This window comes from Dama dama, chromosome 11, assembly GCF_033118175.1.
Source record: "Dama dama isolate Ldn47 chromosome 11, ASM3311817v1, whole genome shotgun sequence".
In the NCBI taxonomy this organism is placed as follows: Eukaryota; Metazoa; Chordata; class Mammalia; order Artiodactyla; family Cervidae; genus Dama; species Dama dama.
The window spans coordinates 60,959,038-60,985,727 of NC_083691.1; the positions used below are offsets into that span (position 1 = coordinate 60,959,038).

Genomic DNA, 26,690 nt, shown 5'->3' on the forward strand with positions numbered 1-26,690 from the left:
AAGGCATTTGAAAGCTGATGAATCTAACTTTCCCCAGCTTCATTTATCAGGCATCAATATTTCCTCCCTTTCTCTTGATCTGACATGCTACCACTGTCATTTGCTAAAGTTTCATATTTTCATAAGTCTGTTTCTGGGCTCTCAGTTTTACTAACTACTGGTCATTTAGTCTACTGTTACCACAATACTACTTAATTAGTACTTCTTCAAAATAAACCCCAATATCTCATAACTATTTCTTCATAATAAGTCCTAATAGCTGATAAGGTCAGTTTCTCATTGCTGTTTCTCTTCTATAAATTATCCTCCTTTCCCTGTTCAGAATCATATATCATATTTATTGAAAATTTTTGTTGGGAGTTTGGAATTTCACTGAACCTATATATCAGTTTGGGAAAAAATACTATCTTACAATATTGATAATAAAGAACATGATATACCTCTCCATCTATCTAAGTGTTCTCATAATGGGCTTCCCTAGTGACTCAGTGGTAAAGAATCCACCTGCCAATGCAGGAGATGTGGGCTTGGTCCCTGGGTTGGGAAGATCCTTCAGAGAAGGAAATGGCAACCCACTTCAGTATTTTTGCCTGGGAAATCCCATGGACAGAGGAACCTGGCAGGCTGTACAGTCCATGGGGTCACAAAAAGAATTGGACATGACTTAGTAGCTAAACAACAAAACAACAATTAGCTCATAATAAAACTTTGAAATTTTCTCTAAAGAAATCTTGATCATGATTTCTTAGATCTGTTGCTAGGTATTTTATATTTTCTGAGAATATTTCCTTTAATTATTTGCTTCTGTTCTACGGAAATGCAACTGACTTTTGTATGTTAATTTTATATGCATTCACCCTTTTATTAATAAACATATTACTAATTTCTATATCCTTTTGCATTCTCACTGTAAATAATAGCTTCCAATAACTGATTTTATTTCCTCAGTTTTGACTGGATCTCTGTGCACTGGTTACAACCTCCACTACAGTGCTGAACAGAAGCGGCAAGAGCGCACATCCTTTTCTCATTCCTAACTTCAGAGTGAATGCTTCCATTTCCTCTTTAGATAATGTTTACTGTAGACTTTTTAATACATACATAGCATAATACAAAAGGCCTTATTAAAAAATTCTGCAAGGTGAAAAATGATAGTTGGAAATCTAACAAAAGTAAGCATGAGACTAATCAAATTCTCTTAAATTTCTCTTAAACTAGTTTAAAATTTCTCTTTATACCTTATCAAAGGGATAAATACAAGGTAACAATTATTCTCCTTAAGCTATCTTTATAAATAAATGTCACTCCTTAGTCTTAGGAGCAGTGCATATGCAGTAAGAATTTTATTTTTATCAAAAAGATATGATCATGATTTCTTCTGAAAGTAGGGATTAAAATTTTTAAATCAATTATAACACCTACTAGCTCTAGAGATGTGACTTTTCTAAAATTCTAATTATTGCTAAATATTACTAAAATTTAAAAAGTGATTAATGGGGCAAAAATATACAGTACACAGATTAACAATTTTAAGAGCTATGTCTCATTTAAGGAAGAAAAACAAAGTTTAGTGATAATTCATTTAATTTCTGTTACTTAAAATGTATAGATATAATACAGTAAAAGCTAACTTTTAAGTGCTTGTGTGTCAACCAAAAGGTAAATGGTCACAGCAATCTACCATTCATTACTTATTCTTTCAACATATTTATTGGGTTTTTATTATGTGCTACACACTAAAACAAATGCCAAATAGAGATATGAAAAGACAGTGCCTGCCCTTAGTGAGATTAGTGTCTGGATGAGAAACAGATATAAGCTAAAATTATATAATGTAATAACATGAAAAGTGTTATAATGGGAGTATGTTCAAGGCATATGCCTTTATATCAAAGGCATAAAAGAAGTTTCCCAAGTTCTGCACAGGGCTTTCTAAAAGAGGGCTAGATTCTAAAATGATTGCAATGAAGAAACGATAACAAAGCACACAAAAGTTTTTTTCTTCCTTCTTGCTTTTTAAGCTTTACGTTGTGAGGAAAGGTTCTTATTTTCTTGTATTTAACCACACTGTAGAGAGGAGAATCTGTTAGAGACTATCTGTCTTTTTCAACTGCATTTCCTCTCAGACTACCAATATAAAATTATCCTCCCAAACTTAACTGTAAAATAGTCTTTGTGCTCCCCTAACAACACAGTGTCCTCTGTACATGAAAAACAGCATAAAGTAACTAATAAAACAGAATTGCGAATTCTTTATTGTAAAAATCTTATGGCTTTTAATCACTGAATATTAGAAGTCCTTATGTCATTAAATACATAGCCAGAAACTGATAGCTAAAATTTTTTCCCTGCTTTTGCAGTAGAAGTCCCCCATGAAGTCTGTCTTTTTTTTTTTTTTTTGATGCCAGCTAAATGAACACGGTTAAAATTTGCTATCGGAGCCCTTAATTAAATTCCTCCATCCAATTTAGACTTTAGCACATATTAGATAACTTGAACTTGTATTTTACATGAAGCCTCAAGTTTAATACTACTTGACTATTGTATGTCCCTTTCTGCACGAGAGAGCTACTAGTTTAAAGAACTAATGGCAAGAAAGAACTCACCTTAAACATCCTAGATACACACAAAGCAAAAACAATTTTTAATAGTCTTTGTATTTTCACATACTTGGTCTTTAGGAAATGGATTGTCATAATCAGATTGTCTATAGACCAGAATTGGTAGATCCCATCCAGCTGCTGCTGCTGCTAAGTCGCTTCAGTCGTGTCCGACTCTGTGCAACCCCATAGATGGCAGCCCACCAGGCTCCCCCGTCCCCGGGATTCTCCAGGCAAGAACACTGGAGTGGGTTGCCATTTCCTTCCACAATGCATGAAAGTGAAAAGTGAAAGTGAAGTCGCCCAGTCGTGTCTGACTCTTAGCAACCCCATGGACTGCAGCCTACCAGGCTCCTCCATCCATGGGGTTTTCCAGGCAAGAGTACTTGCCTTCTCCCCCCATTCAGCTAAACATTTCCAATTCCATTGTTTCTATATATCATAAATATATAACACAAAGTCAGATACTAATCTTGTAATTCTTTATCAGTAGAATTTTCCTGTGTTAAGTGATACATCTATTTTAAAAAGTGTCAGTTCAGCTCTGGCAAATTCCTATACAAGTGGTAGAATTTACTGGTATATTCTGAAAATAACACAGAATAAACAACCAAGAAAGAGTAATTCTACAATTGAGTTCAGATTACTTCCATTAGTTTTTAGTGTTTTGAGTTCTTTCTAAGGGATTAGATATTATATGTTTTGCTTAATATTAGAAATGCACATTTTAGGTTTTATTTCAACAGTCTAGGAAAAACAACAAAACATAGAATATTTATTTCTATTACAAAAGCCACATCAGAATAGAGAATGAGGTGACTCTAACCATTCTATTTAAATTTATAACCCATCCCCCTAACTACAGATTCCTGGCTCCTTACTCTGTTGTTTTTATCCATTACTACTTCTAGCTGTCCACTAATTATGTGTGTGGCTGCTCCGCCATCCAATCATGTCTGACTCCACAACCCTAAGGCCTGTAGCCCAGCAGGCTACTTTGTCCATGAAACTTTGCAGGCAAGAATATTGGAGTGGGTTGTCATTTCCTACTCCAGGGGATCTTACCTACACAGGGACTGAACCCATTATCTCTTGCACCTCCTGAACTGGTAGGCAGATTCTTTACCGCTGTACCCCCTGGGCTTCCCAATGAATTATATACTTGTTTAGTAAGTTTAATTGTTAACTCCAAGTCTCTCTCCCTAGAATATAAGTTATTCAAAGGCAGGAATTTCTATCTGTTCTATTCATTGACTTATCCTGAGCACCAAGAACAACCATTAGAGACTCTGTCCACAATAAGCATGAAATTCATCTCAGAAGACAACTGAATGACCTAATAGTTATCATAAAGTCTTTTGTGATCAATTGCTAAGTGAATAGTATAATTAAGGGATAGGACTTTGGGCTCAAGAGAACTGAAAAGGCATTTCAGATAAGGAAAGCAAAGGAAAGAAATTTGAGTATTTTTGGTAGACAAGTACAAACAAAGCATATTCACTCAGTTATTTATTTATTCTGTCAACATATTTTAATTATGCTTTTTCTGTGTATCTGACACTGGTCTAGGTACCAGAGATGCACAGAAGAATGGTTCCTACCTTTCAGTCTCACAATTTAGTGAGGGAGAAACATATAAATAAATTTGTAGCAAACAGTGTTAGAAATATATACAGCACTTTGGGGAAACAGGTACTTCGCTCCAAGAAGGTCACAGAAAGTGTGAGAGAAGTGTCCCTTAAATTTGAGGGATGAGCAGAAAGAATTTACCAGACAGATTAAAGCATTTCATGCAAGGAACTGCAAACAGAACACAGAGGCAGAAGATGATACCTAGAGATGATGCTGGAATGGACAACAAGGATCAGAATATGAAGGGCTTTAAATGCCATGCTTGAGAAACTCAATCTAGCCAGTGTATCAGAGTTCCTTAAAGTGTGGTCCATGGATCACCAGCACTAGAATCATCTACGGCAGAAATTTTCAAATTGTACTTTGAGACCCAGTGGTCCTAAAATTAATTTAGTGGGTTAACTAAGCATCTTCTTAAAAAAAAAAAAAAAAAAGAATTGGAATGGAACGGAACAGAACAGATGGAGGGCATATTGCATGTACTAAGAGTTTAGGGCCACTGGTCATAAAATTAATTTACTGGGTTGGACATGCTTTTTCTATAAAAAAAATAAAATGAAAAGGAACAGATTAGACAGTATATTACATGAAGTAACAATATTGCTTTATTATTTTTTTATCTATGTGGGTATCTATTGAGTAGAGAAATAAAATCTATTTCCTACTGTGAGTTGTAGTTAAGAAACATGGATCTAGATGTTTTTTTTAAAATGCAGAGCTCAAGGCCCCACACCAGACTATCAAATTAGGGAAAAAATGGCCTGGATTCTATATTTTTAGCAAGTACTAAGGGGGCGCTATGCACATTCAAATTGAGAGTCACTGGTGACGATGATGTGGAGCCAATGAAGGATAATAAGCACAATTCTGAAATGATTCATACTGGTTTCAGAAGAATCTTTCTGGATGTAGGGTGTATAAACTGCCAGAAGGGCGATCAAGACCAATGGTGGTGAGAACAGAGGAGGCTGACTGAGAACTGATCAGGGTAAGTGAACAAAGCAGTTTTTCTGGAATACAGTAACAGTGGAAGAGAAGGTAGGAACATATGTTGGAGCTACATGTGGATCTGAAATTGAGTTAACAGTGGAAGAGAAGGTAGGAACATATGTTGGAGCTACATGTGGATCTGGAATTGAGTTAACAGTGGAAGAGAAGGTAGGAAACATGTGGGAGCTACATGTGGAAAATTTCCAATTTAAGGCCATTTAATTTTTAGACTATTTAAGGAACCACTGGAACTTTTTAATCACAGTAATATGCTAAAGCATTGTTCTAAGTTTTAATGGGGGCAGGGAGTTAATAAAGCATAGTTGAGATAAAACCATGCACCTGAGAGCCAAGGTAACTGTTTTCAAATCCTAGCTCCACCAGGTATTATTTCCTTAGGATAATTTTCAAAAGTAGAAAATTTCTGGGTCAAGAGTATGCTCATTTAAAATTCTGATTCATTGCTAAAGTAAAAGGCCAACTTTTAAATTAAAAAGCCCATCTAGCCTAGGCGTAGTATGAAACAGGCATAATGTAGTACAATACAAGGAGATTATAAATAATGGCTACCAGTTATTAAGTATTATTTGTATGTCAAAGAGTAAATGTTAAGTAACTCGTGTATACTATTTTATCGTTACAGCACCGCTTTACAGCAGAGAAAACCAAAGCTTTGGTTACTTAACTTTCCCATGTCACGAAGTATATACCAGGGGCAGAGCTGGAATTCAAACCTAAATCTTCTGAACTCCAGTAGAAAGGGTATGAAAAAAGCAAAATGCAGAATGGCAGAAGGGCCACTGCTGAAGCATTTTTTTTCTTTTTTGTTTTTACTAATCCAGAACAAGGCTTGGTGTTAATAACATGTACTTAAATGGCACTTAGAACAGTTTCTAGTACATAATAAGTGCTTCACATATTTTATTTCATTTAATCCTTATGACAACCTATGAGGTAGGTACTATTATTATCTCCATTTTATAAATAAGGAAGTGGAACATAATCAATTTAAGGAAAAAGCATCACACAAGAGTTCAAAGTATATATTCAATTGAGCTTTTTAGTAAATTGAAAATAACTTAAATGTTTATTAATAGATAACAAGATCAACAAATTAAAGCCTAACTAAGCCACAGAATACTGTTAAAAAGCAAAACAGATTTATAAGTATGGATATGGAAAGTTATTTAAGATATATTCCTGAGTAAAGAAAGAAATAGTAGATTAGGAAGTGCAACATGATTCCATTTATATTAAAAAATGTATAAATACAGGACACATGTAAAAAGGAAATTCTAGAAAAATTTTCATCAAATTTAACTGTAGTCTCTTACAGTGAGTAATACTGAAGAGGAAGAAAGGGACTTTTGCTTTTCGCATTATACTAAATAGTACGAAAAAGAAAGATCTAGTATAAACTTCTGAGGAAAACACAAACCAACACTATAAGGATATTTTAAAATATCCTTATATTTAAGGATATTTATAAATATTTAATATAAAAAATTTAAATAAAAATTTTAAATAAGGATATTTAAATATTTTAAATAAAAAAGAAATCTATTCTTTGAAAATTGTATAGCTGTTCAATACCTGAATTACGCATATTTAAGTGACTGCAGATGACTTTACAAAGGAGACTACCACGGCGCAGGATGTCAGCAGCCCTCACCTGTCCTGTAGCAATTGTGGCACAGTTACCAGGTGCTACACCAGACAGCGCCATCCCCAATAAAATCCACTACACAGTAAATTTCTAGTAGATCCACTAAACAAATACACTAGGAAGATATTTTACATGGCCTCTACTATTTCTATACTACTATTTCTAAACTACTTCATCATTGAATATGCCTTGAGTTAAATGCATTCAAATACCTTATAACCACAGTGCCTATTCAATATTCAGCAAGGGGAGTATAAATTGCTGGTATGGCAAAAGGAAGGCCACATTCAAAGAGAATCAGAATATTTTTGAGAAGATTTTATTACAGAAAACAATGACACTCTTCACAAAGCCTTGTCTACATAAGCATTTTTTTTCAACACTGAAGCATTTTAAATATATTTCATTCCTCAGATACTGGTGTAAGACAAGTATGTAAGTGAACACAGAACTTAAGACAGCTTTTAAAACACAGGTTAAAGATACAAATAGAAATCACTTAACACAAATAACTAAATATCCAAATAATAGAAATAATTAAATCAAACATACTCACCATTGAAAGGATTGATTCCTGCCCTTATTCTTGAAATAATAGCTTCTTTTACTTCTTTTTTTTTCACACATCGAATACCCAAATTTTGAAAACTAGAAGGGAAACACAAAACTTTCAAACTTCTTTGGAGCTAACCCAGGGACACATAAATGAGATTTTATTAAAGAATACTGCAAAAATCAAGCATATATCCAACACTGAGGAGTCATCATAATGTCAGATGGAGATATTAAAAGCATGAAATACATTTCCAATTCCTATGATAAAAATGTGAGGATAAAAAATGGGGTTATATTTCTAAGAGAACTGTTAAGAGAAAAGTAATATACACTATAGTACTTTTATATACAGTGTTTTACAGTTATATTTTACTAACATTCCTGCATCAAACATATCAAAGTAGACAAAGATTAATAGGAAAGCAACACCAAAAAGGTAAAATTCACCTCCCTGAAAAATTCATAATCAAATCAATGAAATCTGTACATTTGATAATATAAAGCAAAAGTTATAAAAAGTTGCCCATAGGCTGACACCTACATGTATCGTTTTGCTGAGCTCATAAAAATGCTGACTACATGTTCTTTAAATGTGTGCAGACTACCAATATTTAAAAATCAGGTAACTGCATATAAACATTCCTGCTTTCTCTTGAATATCTTAAAGGTCTGACAACAGTAGACTGGCACAGAAACACCTGCCTGGAGCTAAGTACCGGCGGCCCCATTCACACAGGGTTCTCCAGGTGGCTGCAGTGCCTGCTAGTCCTCCTATACCTCAGCCTCTCCACTCCACAGACATCTGGTTTCTGACTACAAATGACTTCACTACTAGCAGCACTGGAATATGTTTTATGCCTTATCACATGAAGTTACAATAATCGTTTATCATAAGAAAGCATCAAACTATGTATTTTTTCATTAGACAGATATTTAAAACCAACAATAATATTTAACCAGAGTTTCAAAATGTCATTTATGGAAAATTTCTCAACAGCACAAATATTACTAATTTGCATACGTGTAGTACCGATGATGGTGGGGGGAACTCCCCTACCACCACTAGTCATACTTGTTCCCACATGGAAAAACCATGACATCATTAAAATTGGGTGGGTGTGAATAAGGAAGCAAAACTTGGTTATAATAACATTACTATTTGCTCAAACTTCACATGGCCCTTGGCAACAGGAGGTCACTTGCCGTGTTTGCCCCCTTTATGCTCTGTTGTCTTATTGTTCATGCTTTTCATATTTACCACCCTTGTGATTTTTAACACCTAAAATATCTTTAACACTTCCTTCTTCTGCCTCCAAAATTTAAAAAAGAAATCTTGAACTTGTAATCTTTTCTTGAACCCTAAAACCATATTTCTCTTCAAAAGTATTCCACTTTTTTGAAAGATTCTTAGGTTGGTTCTCACTTTTTCTTTGACAAAAGATTTTAAAGGACTCTGTTTGAAGATATTTACACACTACTTGATTGTTTCATCTGAATAATCCTATTTGAGTGCTATTCATACATAAATTCTGACATAAGGAAACCATGATCACAGAGATTACCTGAATCAATTATTCATTCATTCATAGTCATTCAACAAGTTCTGGAGTCCCTACTATGTATCAAGGACTGTGATGAGTAATGGGAATATACAATCCCTCCTCTCATAGACCTCACAGTCTAGAGCAGGTGTAAAGAGTTTGAAGGGGCTTTTGTGTGTGTGTGTGTGTTAGTCGCTCAGTCCTGTCTGACTTTTTGCAACCCCATGGACTATAGCCTGCCAGGTTTCTCTGTCCATGGAATTCTCTAGGCAAGAATACTGCAGTGGGATGCCATTTCCTTCTCCACTGAAGGGGCTTGCGTTGGTCAAATTTGTGTCAACATGAAAATCAGAATAATAATGCTAGTAACGGACTAGCATTCAATTATAAGGCATTGACTATAAGAATCCATGAGTCTGGACTTCCCTGGTGGTTCAAAATCTGCCTGTCAATGCAGGAGACACGGGCTGGATCTCTGATCTGGGAGGATCTCACAGGCCATGGAGCAACTAAGCCTGTGTGCCACAACTACTGAGCCTATGCCCCAGAGCCCAGGGAGCTGCAACTACTGAAGCCAGTGCTATAATCTGTGCCCCACAACAAGAGATGCCCACACATCGCAACTAGAGAGCAGCCCCTGCTCTCCACAAACAGGGAAAGCCTGTGTGCAATGAAGACCCAGCACAACCAAAAATAAATAAACAAAATTATTTGTCAAAAAAAGAATCCATGAGTCTATACTGGTATTTTTTCAACTGAGGCAGGGGAATACGGAGAAGTTTTTCTTTATAATAGAATGCCAATTAATATCATCAATGGGAAAAAACTAGTATCACCATCTCCTGAAGTGTTACTCTGAGAACAATACAGTATCACCTCTGTAGATTTCTCATCCAAAATATTTCATGTTAACATGAACACAATCATGAGCAACCACTCAGACTAACCCACATTGAATAACATTCTTCAAAACTAATATTCTTCAAAAATGTTAATGTCATGAAAGACCAACACAAGTTGAGAAAATGTTTTAAATTAAAGGAGACTAAATAAGCATGACACCTAAATACAATGTATGATCCTTAACAGGATTTTGGATTGAGGGGCAAGGTTCAGTTCACTTCAGTTCAGTCGCTCAGTCATGTCCAACTCTTTGCGACCCCATGAACTGCAGCAAGTGAGGCCTCCCTGTCCATCACCAACTCCCGGAGTTTACCCAAACTCCTGTCCATTGAGCCAATGATGCCATCTAACCATCTCATCCTCTGTCGTCCCCTTCTCCTGCCTTCAATCTTTCCCAACATCAGGGTCTTTTCAAATGAGTGAGCTCTTCACATCAGGTGGCCAAAATACTGGAGTTTCAGCTTCAGCATCAGTCGTTCCAATGAACACCCAGGATCAATTTCCCTCAGCAGGCACTGGTTGGATCTCCTTGCAGTCCAAGGGACTCTCAAGAGTCTTCTCCAACACCACAGTTCAAAAGCATCAATTCTTCTGCACTCAGCTTTCTTTATAGTCCAACTCTCACATCCATACATGACCACTGGAAAAACCATAGCCTTGACTAGACGGATCTTTGTTGACAAACTAATGTCTCTGCTTTTTAATATGCTGTCTAGGTTAGTCGTAACTTTCCTTCCAAAGAGTAAGCATCTTTTAATTTCATGGCTGCTCTAAAGGCATTATTGGGCATCACTGGACATAAATAAGGTAGTCCAAAAATCGAACTGCCTATACCTAAGGTTGACAAAGAACAGCCAGAGAAATAAGAAGTAAAACAGAAGAGTTTGTTCTCACTAAATCAGAAAACAAGGAGCAATTATGTTTCAGTAAGCAAGTAATCTACAATGTAAAACATTGGGAGGTGAAATAATATAAACAGGAAGTATTTCTTGCCAAGTTTGTATAACCAGATAGTTTATGCTTTGTGCTGTTACTATAGTTTATGCTTTGTGCTGTTACTAAAGTATATTTTCTAAATGGTTACTAATTGTATTTAAGGAGGCTACTAATCTTTTCCTGTTGCAATCAGTTTCATTTTTTTCTCAGAAGCAATACATGTTCATTACAAAAAAGAATTATAAAATAAACATCAGTTAAAAGAAGAACATAAAACCCCACAATTCTTCCTACCCAGAGACAACTGCTATCAACATCTTAGTGTTTAAACTACCATGTATATGTATACACTTACTTTTGAAAAACTAACACAACATTGTTGACCAACGATATTCCAATGTAAAATAAAAATTTTTTAAATTATTTATCACACTTCATTGTAAAGCCTTATTTTATTTATCTAAATATCGGGAATATCTTTTTATACAAAGACATTTATTATTATTTATTATGTTATTTTTAAGGCTACATAGGAGTACACTGCATGGAGGTGCCAGTTTAACTAATCTCCCTGTTTATAATCTGGATTGCTTCTAACTTTTTGCCATTACAAAGCTTCGATGAACATCATTACAGCTAAGCTTCTGAACATACTTAATTAGAAATTGTTTCCTCAAGATAAATTCCTAGAAGTAGAATTGCTAGTTCAAGAGACATTCATATAATTTCAGGCTTTGCTCCATGAAGTGCCTACCAGAAAGATTTCATTTATTTACGCTTTCACCAATAGGATGAAAATGAACCCAGCAGCCTCAAACACAAAGTACTATATATTTTTCTTAAATTTTAAAACTATTGTTGTATGTTAATTTTATACTGCCTTTTTCAAATAAAAATTCCAGTTTTCCAGGTGATTTTTTCTCATCTGACAATTTTTAAGTTAGAGAAAACATTTCATAAATTGTTCAAACTAAGAAAGAAAATTGCAGCATAAAATAAGTTTATGTTTACTTTTAGTTACAATAAAGAAGTACTCCTACTGTCATCATGGGCTGTGTCTACTAATAAAAAATGAAAGGGTAGTTCTAATGCAAATGGTAAGAGAATGCAAATATATACTACAGTAAATAGAAGTACAGTGAGGAATTGGTTTATTCTGCCAAAAAGTAACAGAGGTACATAGATAGGAAACAGGAGAATCCTATTCTTATACTATTCCTAAAAATGTCTGTGACTGTGTACTTACAACAAAGGCCTGCGTTCTTGCCCAAATTCTGCTTCATAGTAGCCATCTCTGCAGTCTTTTCCTACTAAATCATGAGGATGAGGTTTATAAGGGTCATTCTTTGTTACTAATGTAATTCTCACTTTTAATTTTCCATAATAGTTCGAAATCTGAAAAGGGAAAAAATTTAAATATGTAATCCATAAATATGTCTCACCAAGAACTGAATTATAAAATTTACATCAGTATCAGAATTTATATCAAATAGTTCAATTTACATCATATAGTTAGCACTGGATAAAGTACAACTGACTGGCAACTGTAGTATGCATGAAACTTTCCAGAGAATACCAGTAGGGAAGAATTTACCTCTCAGTTACTTGGTATATCATTTTGTACCCTAATTTCAACTGGTTATATCATCTGATTTTGCTTATTTTCCTTTGAAAACAAGTCAAAGTATTCCAAAATATTATCACAGTGGATGAGGAAATTCTAAGATGCTGAGTCACTGAATGCCATGCTGCTATATTCATTGCCATACCATAAACATCCCTTCAAAGTACATATTTAAGCGACAATGGAAACGATAGTACATAAATATGATCACTTAAGTAACTTAATACATGACATTTCATTTCACAAAAATATTTGTTAATCAGTAAGCATATCCCGAGTGTTCACTGTATAACAGGCAATAAATTAAGCTGAGTTTTGAAAAATTAAGTTTTCACACAGAACACTGAGAATGAAGAGAAGAGTTAAACATGGGAGAGGAAGGAGGATCTTATGGGAAGGAGTTAATATTTACTTTGGAAGCTAGCAAATTTGTAAGCACAAAGCAGGAAACATGAAAAACCAGTATACAACGGAGCAAGGCAGTTAAGGAAAAAGGGGTGGCTTCACAGGTAAAAGGGCATTAAAATCCATAACTCTGAATTTAAACTTAATTTGAACAGTAATCAGAAAGTATTTATTGCCTTTCTGAATAAAAGAGAAAGTAACAACTTAAGACTGTAAGGTTGGGAATTCCCTGGCAGCCTGGTGGTTAGGATTCTGAGATTCCACTGCAAGGGGCACAGATTTGATCCCTGGTTGGGGAACTAAGATCCTGCAAGCGGTGTAGTGCAGCCCAAAAAAAGCAAAAAAAAAAGTGAAAGGTAGGCTAATGTAGAACTCAAGCTGCAAAGTGGTTTAGAACACGTTGTAATGGCAAGGATACAGATCATAGAAATATTCAAGAGACTATATAGAATAAGTTGAATTATGGAGAAGAGTTAAAAATTGCTCTTAGAGGAAAGGATTACTGTTTTCTTATTTACTTTTTATTAACATCTCTCCCATTTTAATATTTAAAAAAAGACAGATAACTCAAATCCATATTGCTAACAAAAAAAGTGATAAAAAATGGAATTTGGAATTCAATATGTAATTTTGCTACTGGTTTGTCATATAACTTAGCATTTTCTTAAAGTCCAATAGAGTAAATTTTGTAAATAATGTAGTTATAAAACAGTGGATTAAAATCTACTGATGAAACATTGAATAATGCTTTTCAAAATGCACTTGGCCATTAAGGTTTTAAACTGGCATTTAAAGAATAAAAAAATCATTAAAAATGGAAGGAAATGTAATATACAAATATAAAATATAAATATAGTGTAGTTTATAAATACATTGTATTACCAAAGTCATTCTGGATTACAAAATTACTTTCAAATTTTATGCTAACATGAAAACACTGTATTTAAAAACTGACAATATTTCAAGTCAGTCAAGGCAACCCAGAGTATCAGAGACAGGCAATAAAGGTAAGGAGAAAAAAGACAAAAATGTTTTCTTCTTCCATAGCCCCTAGATTAGCCAAGTGACTGCAGGAAGAAGTCTAAGTCAGTTCCCAAATACATGTTTTCAATCTCCAGAACAATTCTGCCCACCTCTGGAAAGAGAGAAAGCTTTTTCCTCATTACCTTTTTGTCCCACGAAAGGGATAATCATCCAAAAGCTGCCAATGTACACTAACCACTGGGAATCACTTAGAGTAACACACAAGTATCTGCAGGAAGGAAGAGTCCATACTGTACTTAAGAAATGTCCCAAGAATTCTATGCACTAGGGATTAATTAAAAAGAAAAGAGAGGGGGGAAAAAGGAAAAGAAAAGCTGGTGGAAATCACTATGAAGAAGCTGGATCTTTAACATAACTGCTGTAGCTAAAATATGAAGCAACTAAGAGACATACACACACACAGGAGCATTCTGTTACCTGGATGGATGGGTATGTTCTGTTGTTGTCTGTGCTGTGCTCCCCTGGAATGCTGCCTGCTGATCGCCCTTCACATTTGTATCTAAAACGCATTCCCCTTTGCCTGGGTTGTTCAATTATCTCTATACATGGGTTAAACCCACCTGGAAATTTTAAAAGGGGGAAGAGTGAGATTACAATCAAAATAATAATGGATTTTAACGATTTCGTTTTTTAGAAAACAGTAGTCTAAAAAATGTTCCCTCTCTACTAAATAACAAGGTTGAAATGCAATTATCCAAGACTGGGTCGTGAAGACACTCCTCTCTCATTCAAATTGTACTCCCTTACTGTGTAAACACAAGTCACTCAAATCATATTTACTGGTTAGCACTTTATCATTTAATATCTGTAACTAATGCTACCATGAAGTTCTGTGATAACCACTTCAGAGATACCCACTTACATGAGACCAAGCAGAAGGGTTTTCCCCCAAAATTCTCCCAGAAGGGTCAAGAAGATAGTCTTCAGAAGTACAATATTATATTCCAAAAGTGACTTTGCTTGATTTTACATTAGACTTATCTTAACAGTGGACTAAAAGACTGTTCATTGAAAATAAAAATGTATTTAAATCCTTGCAGAAGGAAATGTTAAGTTTTTTTAATATCTCCATTGGACTCTTAAAGGACTTACAGATAGTACATCAAAACAACTTCCAGAAGGGATTTAGGTTCAAAAGAATTTTCAGTCAGTCCCTCTAAAGTATAAGACACAATAGAGGAAAATACTTACTTACTTTCTATAATGAATGTAATTCAAAATATACCTTTAGAATGAACTACTGACACACACAACAATGTGGATGAATACCTAAATATGCTGAGTGAAAGAAGTCAAATCAAAAGTGCACATAATTTTATGTGCTATGATTCCATTTACATGAAACTCTAGAATATGTAAACTAATCTATAATGAAAGAAAGCAGATCACTGGTTGCCTAAGCATAGGGGTATGGAGTGGATGAGGAACTTTAGAGGACAACAGACATGTTAATTACTTGACTGTGGTGATCTCAAAATTGTATAAATATGTCAAAAGTTACCAAATTGCATACCCTAAATATTGTACATTAGTTATATGCCAATAAATTTGTCTAAAACAAATGCATCTTTATCACCTCTTATTATCCAAATCATGGAAATGACAGTTAAATAAAGCACACCAGTGTGCTTACAAGTAGGATATTAGCAATGTATCTTTATTTCAGGGGTATAAAGATGTCTCCAATGAAAAAACCCCAAATCAAAAACCACATACCCCAAAAAAAACCCCCCCTCAATCAGTTTAGTGATTTCTAAACTCCCACAATTAGATATCCATTTATTTAACTAAAGGTTTATCCTCTGTTAGGATGCAAGCAAATCTTCAGAAAGGGTAACACTGGATCTTTTCAGTGCAGTATGGGGAAGAGGCCTTTTGAGTCCTACTCAGCCACTTCCTAACACTGAAGACACTGGAAATATTATATCTCTTTTCTCCTCTATAAAATGGACATAATAACAATAACACCTATCACGTAGGATGTTGTGAGGATCAGAGATAACAATGTTAGTTTCTTACCAAGTGTCAGGCATATAACAAATATTCAATAAATGGTCTATTATTATTCTAGATGTTTTATTGAAAGCAGTAATTTATAGCATATAATTAAAGCATAGAATTTATCCTGCTACTTTCAAGTATAACAACTACTTTCAAGGATCTTACAGAACAATGTAGCAAACAACACAAATTATTAGACTATAGAGGAAAGAACAAAACAAAATTTTTTTTATGCTAACAAAATTCTGCATAAAATGATAATAAGAGCAAAAGAGTCAGGAAAGCCTATCTATGTCAAGGAAAACAAAAGTTACTGAAATACTGGGTGGGGAGTTAGGAGAAGGAAGGAAGAAAGGCAGGCATTTTGAGGGAAAGGGAAGAGGGTGTCCAAAGGTGGTGGCAGAGAAAAAAGGAGCTAAAGAATCACAGGACAGCCCCAATGGAGCTAAGATACACTTCTACCCTTAGAAAGAAAACCAGACCAGAGTACATCTGGGGATTGGGATTTCACTCTGAGTGACAGAAAATCAATTAATGGTTTTATGCGGGGGAATCACACGATTGGATTGACATTTTAGAGTAAGAATTCTGGTGGCAGTGGACAGACTGAAAAAAGAGAAAGCAAGGTGATCAGTTTAGAGGCTGTTACAGCAATGTGAGCGATGATGAGGGTATATGTGAAATTTGGTAGTGATAACAGGAATGAAGGATTATTTACAAGACAAAATTGACAGTACTTGGTGACCGAGTGAACATTAGGGTAAAGAGAAAGTAAAGAATCAACGATGGCTCCATATTTTCTAAGTAAAATATTATTGGTATCTTTAATTCTACTGTTTGGTTTAGACTCTTTGTGCTTGAATTTACTATTTGTTTACTCCAAACACAAACAGCCAGAGAAAAGTGACTTTAAGCTAATTAAATTTATAACACTCATTTCAATTTTACTGAAAAATGTAAGGCATACAGATGAGTATTTCAATTTCACATCTTTGGGAGGGATAAATCAGGAGACTGCGATTGACATCTATACAGTACTACATATGAAACAGACCACTAATCAGAACCTATTGTAGAGCCCAGGGACACGCGCAATACTCGAATGACCCGGATGAGAAAAGAGCCTAATAAAAGTGGCTCTGTGTGTGTGTGTGTGTACACATATGTATATTTATACATGTGTATACATATATGATTCACTTTGCTGTACAGGAGAAACTAACACAACATTGTACATCAACTATGCTCCAATAAAAATTAATTTTAAAAAAGTCAAAACAATTTCACATCCTTATATATATATCCTCATATATTTCAAATAATCAAAAGCACATTTCAGTTTCAAATATTTCACATACTTACACATCCTTGTAGGAGTATTTAAAAGAAAGTACATTTTCCTCTCAAAATGAAGTTCAAAATACTCAACAGTATTTTTTAAGTAATATCTTAAATCATCTATGTGGTTGAACTAAAGGTCAAATAAATCCCTGCCCACTGCTTATTTAAAGGTATCTCAGTGGGAAGTTGATACAAAATGACATCATTAATGGTAAGTGGCTAACTTTTAAGGGAGGAGTGTGAATAGAAGTGCTAGGCTTAAAGTGAGCATTCAAATATTTTTCATTGGTTACACAACACTTCCTTAAACTAAAAACTGTGTTTAAGAAAAAAGTTTGTGGACAAGAGAACAGAAAAGCAGTTGTTGAAAGGTTAAATAAAACATTTTAAAAAGATGTTTGAATACTAAGAATGACATATATTAGTTATCATATAATATCAAGTACTTTTAAAACCCCTGAACTCTCTTGTTCCTATTGCAGAAGATCTTTAATGGTAAAAAGTCTGACAATCAGAGTCTATTGTAATATTCTCCATTCCCCTAGCTGGAAATAATCTCCTGCTCTAAACTACTGCAGCATTTTGTTTATGGCAATCATTGCAAATAACTGTGAGGGAAGACTTACTGTTTTATTTCTTCTTAAAAAAAAAAAAAGGCCATTTGTTTTATTGCTTCAAGCTACCTGGAGGCAGGAATTGTGTCTTACTCATCAGTGTCTTGCACAGATATTCAGGAATTATCTGTGGAATGAATGACTGAAAATCTGGAAATCTTTTTGTTTGTGTAAATCATGCAAACATTGAAGGACTATATTAACAATTATTTGGATTTTCCTTATTAGGTTCTACCACTAGGAAAAATATATGCAGAGTACATCATGAGAAACACTGGGCTGGATGAAGCACAAGCTGGAATCAAGATTGCCGGGAGAAATATCAATAACCTCAGATATGCAGATGACACCACCCTTATGGCAGAAAGTGAAGAACTAAAGAGGCTCTTGATGAAAGTGAAAGAGGAGAGTGAAAAAGTTGGCTTAAAGCTCAACATTCAGAAAACTAAGATCATGGCAGCCGGTCCCATCACTTCATGGCAAATAGATGGGGAAACAGTGGAATCAGTGGCAGACTTTATTTTCAGGGGCTCCATAATCACTGCAGATGGTGATTGAAGCCATGAAATTAAAAGACGCTTGCTCCTTGGAAGGAAAGTTATGACCAACCTAGACAGCATGTTAAAAAGCAGAGACATTACTTTGCCAGCAAAGGTCTGTCTAGTCAAGGCTATGGTTTTTCCAGTGGTCATGTATGGATATGAGAATTGGACTATAAAGAAAGCTGAGCAGAGAAGAATTGATGCTTTTGAACTGTGGTGTTGGAGGAGACTCTTGAGAGTCCCTTGGACTGCAAGGAGATCCAATCAGTCCATCCTAAAGGAGATCAGTCCTGGGTGTTCATTGGCAGGACTGATGTTGAAGCTGAAACTCCAATACTTTGGCCACCTGATACGAAGAGCTGACTCATTTGAAAAGACCCTGACGCTGGGAAAGATTGAAGGAGGGAGGAGAAGGGGATGACAGAGGATGAGACGGTTGATGGCATCATTGGCTCAATGGACATGAGTTTGGGTAAACTCTGGGAGTTGGTGATGGACAGGGAGGCCTGGCGTACTGCAGTCCATGTGGTCACAAAGAGTCAGACATGACTGAGCAACTGAACTGACTAGGGAAAAAGTTTTAAGTGCTAAAATTACTATACCTTCATACTCCTATCGATTCATATTCTAATTTCTTTATCTATGTTTATAACTTTAAAAAGCTTCCCACTTATAAATCATTTATAATATCATGCCTCTGTACAGTGTATCAGTGACTTTCTTCCTCAGTACCCTGTTTTAAAGTGCTGTCCTTCTTGAAGATAAAAAGTGGTGAAATGCAATCATTTATGGAGTGAAAGACAATAAAACATAAATTAGGGAATTGTAGAGAAAATGAGTACTCTTAACTAAGATTATCTCAATAGAAATGTCTTCAAAACTGGTTTTAAGCAAGTAGATCACTGTACTTTCCTTTAACCTATATTATGCAAAGCTGGGATTGACTCCTAAATTTTTAACAGTACTGTAAAATGCTAATGCAGACTAGAATAATATTTGAAATACAGCCAAAATGTTTGCAAGATATATTTGTTTTTATTTGCACTTAGGCAAGAAAGAGTGCTACTTGATTTTTTAAGATTAAAAAAAGAAAGTACATTTTAAAAAAGAAAAAGAAAGTATACTGAAATAAAAGTTAAAAATGGATTATCAGTTGTCAGACAGGCAGATTATTAACTAAAACCTTACAGGTAGCATGGGGAATCAGCATTAGTTGAACAGTGAAAAAAATGTTAATTACAGTAATTAAAACACTCTTTTAAGACACTTCTCATTTGATCCTCTTAACTTTAATCTCATAAAAACAGGACAGCAAATATTATCCCATTTCACAGTTGATAAAACTAAAGTTCAAAATTATATGAAGTTATAAGAAAAAGAAATTATGAATGATATTAGCAAATATGACAGCTGGGATCCTGGTGGGGAGGGGATATCAAATTTATCAGAACAAGCACAAAAATAGCTGGGGACAAAGTCACAATAGCTGATACAGCAAATGAGCTAAAATAAATGCAACTTAGTTTAAGAAAATAATGCATCTTATTGGATCCTATTTGGATCCAACAAAATTCTTAGAACAGAGTTCATATTGGGACTATATATCAGAATCATCTAGGTAGCTTTCTCAAAAAATACATACCCTGACCCCACCTGAGATCTGCTGAACAGAAATAGAAATCAATCTAAAGCCTGGACCTGTTTCTGAAGAAAACCTTCCAAGCAATTTGAACACACTCCTGATTAAGAACCACTGCCCTAAAACATAAAGAGGTGGAAACAACAAGTCACATATCTAGAGAAGCAATCCCAAAATTCATGTACAAGGATGAGCCAGGTGATGGATAAACTAGGTGCAGGAATTCTGACTACCTGTTAACTCTCTCCCTCTCTCAAAAGTTTGCCCAAAGGCAAGCAAGAGAAAAAAAAAGTGCTATTATAGAGACAGCCTTCAATTACACTGATTTATTTAAAATACACCTTATACAAAATTAGTTATTATAACTACCATCAGTAACATTTCTTACAAGACAGCATGCCAGTGTGACACACCAGAGCTTTTAGTAACTGACTAGAGCCTGCATCTCATTCACTGAAGTCCTGGATAACAGACTGCCTAAGACTCAGAGGAGCAAATGGAGCTAACAATAGATACTTTTTCAAATATCAGCTCTACTCACTCTGGAGAAAAAGAAAAGACCTATTATTCTTTCCTCAAACCTAGGAACCCAGCTGCTAGGAATTATGCTGCTCTTTCTTCACCTCAAGGCACAGATGAGTTTTTTCCATTTCTTCCCAATTATGATAAAAATTTAGAGATACCATTTCCTACACAGATGATATCGCATCCAATTAACAAAAGGGCAGAGAAAACTCAAGCCTCTTCCCATAAGGTCAGAAGAAGACTTAACACAGAAGGTGCAGAAGAAATCAGACAAAGGATAGGTAAGCTATATCAATCAAATTACCAAAAGGACATGTGGTTTAGTTACTAAACAATTTCTTATTTACTTTTTCCTTCAGAATGCTATCATTTAAGTGGACCAAGGAGGTGGACTCCAAAGATCACTGTCAACTTCTACTCCCCTAGTTTAAATGCATACAGAACCACTTCAACTTATTTACAAGTAAATGGGAATTCTTACACATTCTTAAAAGATATATTTTCTATCTAGCATCTGGTTTAGTCTGTTTTTATGAAAACTTAAGGTTTCGTAAAATTCTATAATTGTCAGGACACTTAAACAATATTAAGTGCCAAATGTGCCTAGTAGCACCTATTTCTTAGAGTTCTGAGTCCCAAAACAGCTCCACTATAGAAGAAAACTAACATTTATGGACACATATTACCTCATTTGCTCCTATTAATACTCTGCATAGTTAGACCCATTTTCAAATCACAGAGGGGCAGAACTAGAATAAAAACCAACCCAGGTCCATCATGGACTAAAGTCCAGGTTTACCCCAATATATCAGATTTACCCTCTCATCTGGGCTTTAAGAATCCAAATAAGGGATGTGCAGGAGAGTACTTGATTGATGTATGCACCATAAACTAAATAAGAGATGTAAAAGAATTTGGCAAAGAGATCCTACTGCTAGAGAATCCACTGCTGTTGGGGTATGGAGTGGAGGAATGAGTCTTGAAAAAAATATAACTTCCAGGATGAAAAAAAGTAGAGAAACTAAGTTAAAAATATATGGCAGGGCCAAATCATCTGGGCAATTAAGACTGCCATATTTAAAAATAAAAATTATAGGATGCCCATTTAAATATGAACCAAACAAATAATTTTTTACCATATGTATACTCCATGCAATTATTTGGGTCGTATGCCTACAAACACAATCATTTACAGAAAACACAGTTGAAAGAAAGATGGAATAAAAGGAAATTCTGAGTCCCTCAAATTACATTTGAGAAAGATACTACACACAGCCAAGGTGTTCCTAATTATGACTCATCCTTTGATTCCTCCCCAGTCATTTCACTAGTTCATTCCCTTCACTCTATGTCTATCATATATCACCCTAATTCCTTCATAATACTGTTATCTTGACATTTTCATGTACTGCACTTCTGAAGCAGGCTTCGTGTTTATGTGTTTAGTTTTTTATGCAAAAAAAAAAAGCATTTTCTTTACCTATCAATTTCAGCATCCAGTTTTATCATTAAAGATTGTGTCATACACTGATTTTTCCTCCTTACTCAAAAGAGTTCTCTTGAAATTTACACTACAAAGGTGATAAGCAGTGGGTCTGCAAATACAATTTCTTCGTGTACTTCCTATTACATGATGTAGCAGAATACTACTAAAGAAAACTGAATACACTATACATAAAATAGATAAGCAACAAGGATTTACTGTACAGCACAGGGAATTATATCCAGTATCTTGTAACAACATATAATGGAATATAATCTGCAAAAAAACCCAGTCACTATGATGTACACGTGAAACTAAAACAATACTATAAATCAACTATATTCCAATTAGAAAATAATAATTTTTAAAACTGTAAATAAAAATAAATTATCTAAATTTTAATACATATTTTACCAAAGACAGTACTATTTATTAGTAAACAAAGCACACAAAAATATTTGTACTTTCTACTGGAATAAGGAGAAGCTTTATATTCAGACCAAAAAATAGCTAATTTTATTTACCTTAAACAGATTAGATTCATAAATATACAAGAGTAAGGACTGCTTATGTATACCTTGGATGGGATTGAGAACATTTTTTTTAATGCCTGTCCTAATTAATTGTGTCAAAAGACTGAAATCAAGGTGTAATTTTTTTTTAAAAAGTAATCAAGACAGCTTAATAGAACTTAAGCTGTGAAATCCTAAATATGACAATTTAACTGAACAAAATTTAGAATCATACATATAGTCCCAGTTATTCATAGTACTTATATAATTTTATTTATGAGATTATGATGTTACTGTCACATTATACAGACCACATATTTAACTACAGACACCTATTTACATATAACATCCGGTGAGAAATGGAGAAACAGTCTTAAATGCTTGTTAATCAATAAAAATACTTTCTGAGGTTTTATACTCTTTACTACAAACTATAAACTAGACAATGGTAAACTAACTAAGCAAAAGGTTTTTTCAGTTACTATTTTGCTTAAATTGCTGTTTCAAAACAGGATGGGAGCTTATAATTTTGTTAATCTTTTTCTCTAAGGTTTTTACAAATGATTAAGGAAAGTACACCCAGATTTTTCCTTAGTTTTCAAACAACTGAATTACAATTTAAATAACTTGTTACATTTTAAATAATGTCATTTTAATATAATTCCTGAAAGGGGGAGGGTGATAATTACTCTTTAAAATTTTCCCCCCTCTATTTAGGAAATCAGTCCTCACAATAAGACAAAAACAAATGACATTAAACAAGTTTAAATTGTACCACATTTTTAAATGATGTGGGTCTTACAATAGTCTATATAAATGGCTAACTCTTTTTTTTCTCTTTCGAATGGATTACAAGTGTTACATTCATGCCATATATCAACAAAGTTTGGTTAAATTACCAGAAGGCTGATTTTTCTTTTTACTTTACTATGCTAACCATTCTTTAACTTTCATACAAAATCTTTCTGATAGTCAATAAATTAACCAAGTGTTTCAATCGTCTTTGCACTTTTCATTTCAACATGGTCTGAATTTATGAATTTACAAGATTATTTGAAAGTTTAGGGTCACTGAAGTGGCTAAAGAGAAAGTTGAAATATTTTAAACTATATTTGTATTCTCACATGAAAACCACAGACAAACTGAAATCAAATGTCATGTGAACCACCCCAATTTCCTTTTTGGCCTAAAGCAGTAGCTATGGCTTTGTTCTGCTCAACCCTTTTAAAAAAAAGAAGTCCTTTATGCTTTTTACTTCCTCTTTTCTGGTAGTCATCAGTCTTCTACTGAGGGTCACAGAACCAGGGTGTTGGGAGGATGCAGGTCAAACATAAACAAGCCTCCTTCTTCAGCCTCCTGTTGTCCTCAGCCTCTGGCACAGCGTTAATACACACTTTTAGGCCTACCTGCCTCTGCGCACGCTTGCTCCCTCTGCGGGGAAGGTGCCCCCAAGAACTGTGCCAGACTACTGTGAAGGTCCCACTCCAAAGCAGTCTACTTGATTTAGTAACCCTTAGGTTGCAGGCAAACCTAAACCACGGCTAGATGGGAGGCTCCCTCCCTCATCCTTTAAGCAGTTTCTAGGTAAAGCAAAAGATTCCCGCATTTACTGACTGCAAATAAGTATTCACGTAAGTGACAGAAAGTTTTCATTCTCACCCGTTACTTTAAAGCACAGGGATCCTAAAAATCCTCTTTTCCCCTTCCTTCGAACAAAAGAAAACAAAACCCGATTTCTGCTCCATAAATTAAAAGATACGCACTTTACAGTAAAAATGATCCACTTGTTGAAGCAACATTTCCACTTAAGACCTGTTAAAATATCACTGGTGATTTTTAAAGGCGCGTCGCATTTGTCCAACTGTCAGCACAACTGCGATCACCTCTTGCCAACTGATGAAACTGAACTTAAAGACAGAGCTCTCCTGAGGCCGAAAGGTTCCTCATTCCTATTCTAAAACGAAAAACCACCATTTCAACTTAAATCAATTTAAAAATGCAGGAACTCTTTCGTCCTCCTTTATTTAGATTCTTATTACTTCCTTAATCCAAAAACCAAGTCTTTTGGAAGGTCTAAGGTGCCGGCTATTACAATGGCATCAAATTACTGAGCGTGACTTTGATTTCGCTCGCAAACCCTGAACCAGGTTACTTTTAAAAGGCTGACAAACTTGCCAGAGGCGATTTTAAAAACAGAATGAGACAACCAAAACTGGGCCCCCGAAACCCTGAGCAGTTAGACCCTTGGACGCACTATTTCCCTCCCCGTCGTCCGGGACCCTGCCCACGCCCGGCCGCCGGTAGCCCGCGCCAGGAACACTCACCTGAGGCCATGGCTCCGTTCACCGCGCCGCTCCGCTCCGAGAGTCCGGACCGGAGGTCGCTACAGTCACTCAGCCCGTCAGTCAGTCGGGCTGCCCAGGGACCTCTGCTGACGGGATCCCCAGTCCCCCTGACCACCCCCGGGGCCTCCTCCTCCTCCTTCCCGCCCTCCTCTGGGTTTGCGGCTCACACCTTCCCACCCGCTTAATCCTCGCGCTCCGGTCACCCGGCGTCGCCCGTCCAGGTGGCAGAAGCCAGGAGGCGGAGCGCAGAGACAGCGGAGAGCAAGTCTGCCTGAGAGGCGGCCTGGCGGGAGGGGGACTTCCCGCGACTGACGTAGGATCCCTCACCTCCGCTACCCGGGGGCGGGGGCGGGGGCGGGGGCGGAGCGTCCCGCGACCTGCGCGCGTGCGTCCGCCCACCTCTGCCCGGCCCCGCCCCGCCCATGCCCCGCCCACCCACCCCCTCTGCTGAAGCCGGGGTGGCCTCGGGAACCGGTCGGGGAAGCTGGCTCTTCGGGAACGTAAGGAACGCTGGGAGCCGGGGAGTGACGGCCCCGAGCGTGCGAAAGCGGCCGGCTCCCGAGAAATCCCCCTCCTCCAGGATGTTCTTGGGCGCTAGGCTTAAAGTTCAGGAGGGGTGGGAGGGTGCGGTGACGTCGAGAAGGGCCGGCCGCCCGCCCGCGAGCACTTGGGGGCGGGCCGGGCGGCGAAGTGGGGCCGGCCCTCCAGGGCTAGGGGGAACGACGGCCGGGGTTTTCGTTGGGTGGTTCCCCCTCTTCCCTCTGTCGCACATGCAAATCTCCGCCCCCGGACGGGCGGGCTGCGCTGCGCGGGCGTCCCGGACCGCCCTCGAGGGGAAGTGCGGAAGCTGCCGCGGCCTTGGTGAGCCTGTAATTCAGGTATTTGCATACGGGGACCCCCGCAGTCTGATCTTCTCCCTTGCATCATCTCATCTGTGAGGGCTCTATTAACGTACTTGACAAACTAAAAAAGTTTTCAAACTCGTAAGGTCCGCAGTGTGAGTTCGTTTCCTCGTGACTCAGTGCTCCAAGTTAATGAAGTGGACACCCCGTTGGGATTTGACAGACCCACGAGGAAAAGAGGACGAACGTGTAACATCAGAATCTAGGGTAACTTTTGTTTCCTTTCTGTGTAAAGAATATTGTATGTGTTTAGCTACCACATTTATAATGTCTTATTATCCTCATTTTATAGATGAGGCAATCAGGGTTCAGAGAAGTAACTTGCCTGTACTTCAGAATGCTAGTAAAAAAGAACAGTTTAAACTCAAGGTTTCGGACTCCAAAACTCCATGCTCTTTCCACTTCCTTTACCGTTTAAAATAAGTATGGAGGGGCATTGGGAACTATCAGCCATACAAATGCCCAAACTGGAGGCCCCAGTTGGGAAATGATTAAAAATAACCTCTCCTGTCACCACCCCACCTCCGCCCCAAAGTACCCTTTCCACAAAATATAGAAAACAATGAAACAGTTTTATGATAGCATAAGCCTTAAGCCATATTGTGATGCACTTAAAAGACTGTGATGCACAAAGAGAAAAGGGAAATCTCACTCGTTTATATCATCAGGTAGATGCAATCAATTACAATACCTGTTGTCTTTCTCCCAAGGGAAAATAATAGGCATTACATCTTGGAGCTAAAACTCGAGGTTGAAGCTCCCAGAGAAAGGTAGCTGGGGCCCCACCTTCCTTGATGTTCAGATTTCAAAGGGATAGCTACAAGGCCCCCAAGAAAGATCTTCAGTTCAGTTCAGTCTCTCAGTCGTGTCCAACTCTTTGCGACCCCATA

At 36.4% G+C, this 26,690-nt stretch overlaps 1 protein-coding gene across 1 annotated transcript in view; it reads right to left on the minus strand.

The window, feature by feature from the left end:
• Window positions 1-25,191, minus strand: part of REL (REL proto-oncogene, NF-kB subunit) — a 42,717-nt gene extending 17,526 nt beyond the window's left edge. Inside the window, exons 1-4 of the mRNA XM_061155383.1 lie at window positions 24,878-25,191; window positions 14,314-14,456; window positions 12,070-12,218; window positions 7,445-7,536 (exon numbers count right to left, since the gene is read on the minus strand). Coding sequence (XP_061011366.1) covers window positions 7,445-7,536; window positions 12,070-12,218; window positions 14,314-14,456; window positions 24,878-24,887 — 394 coding nt within the window. The 5' untranslated portion in view covers window positions 24,888-25,191. The remainder of the gene's footprint in view (window positions 1-7,444; window positions 7,537-12,069; window positions 12,219-14,313; window positions 14,457-24,877) is intronic.
• Between the last annotated feature and the right edge of the window lie 1,499 nt (window positions 25,192-26,690).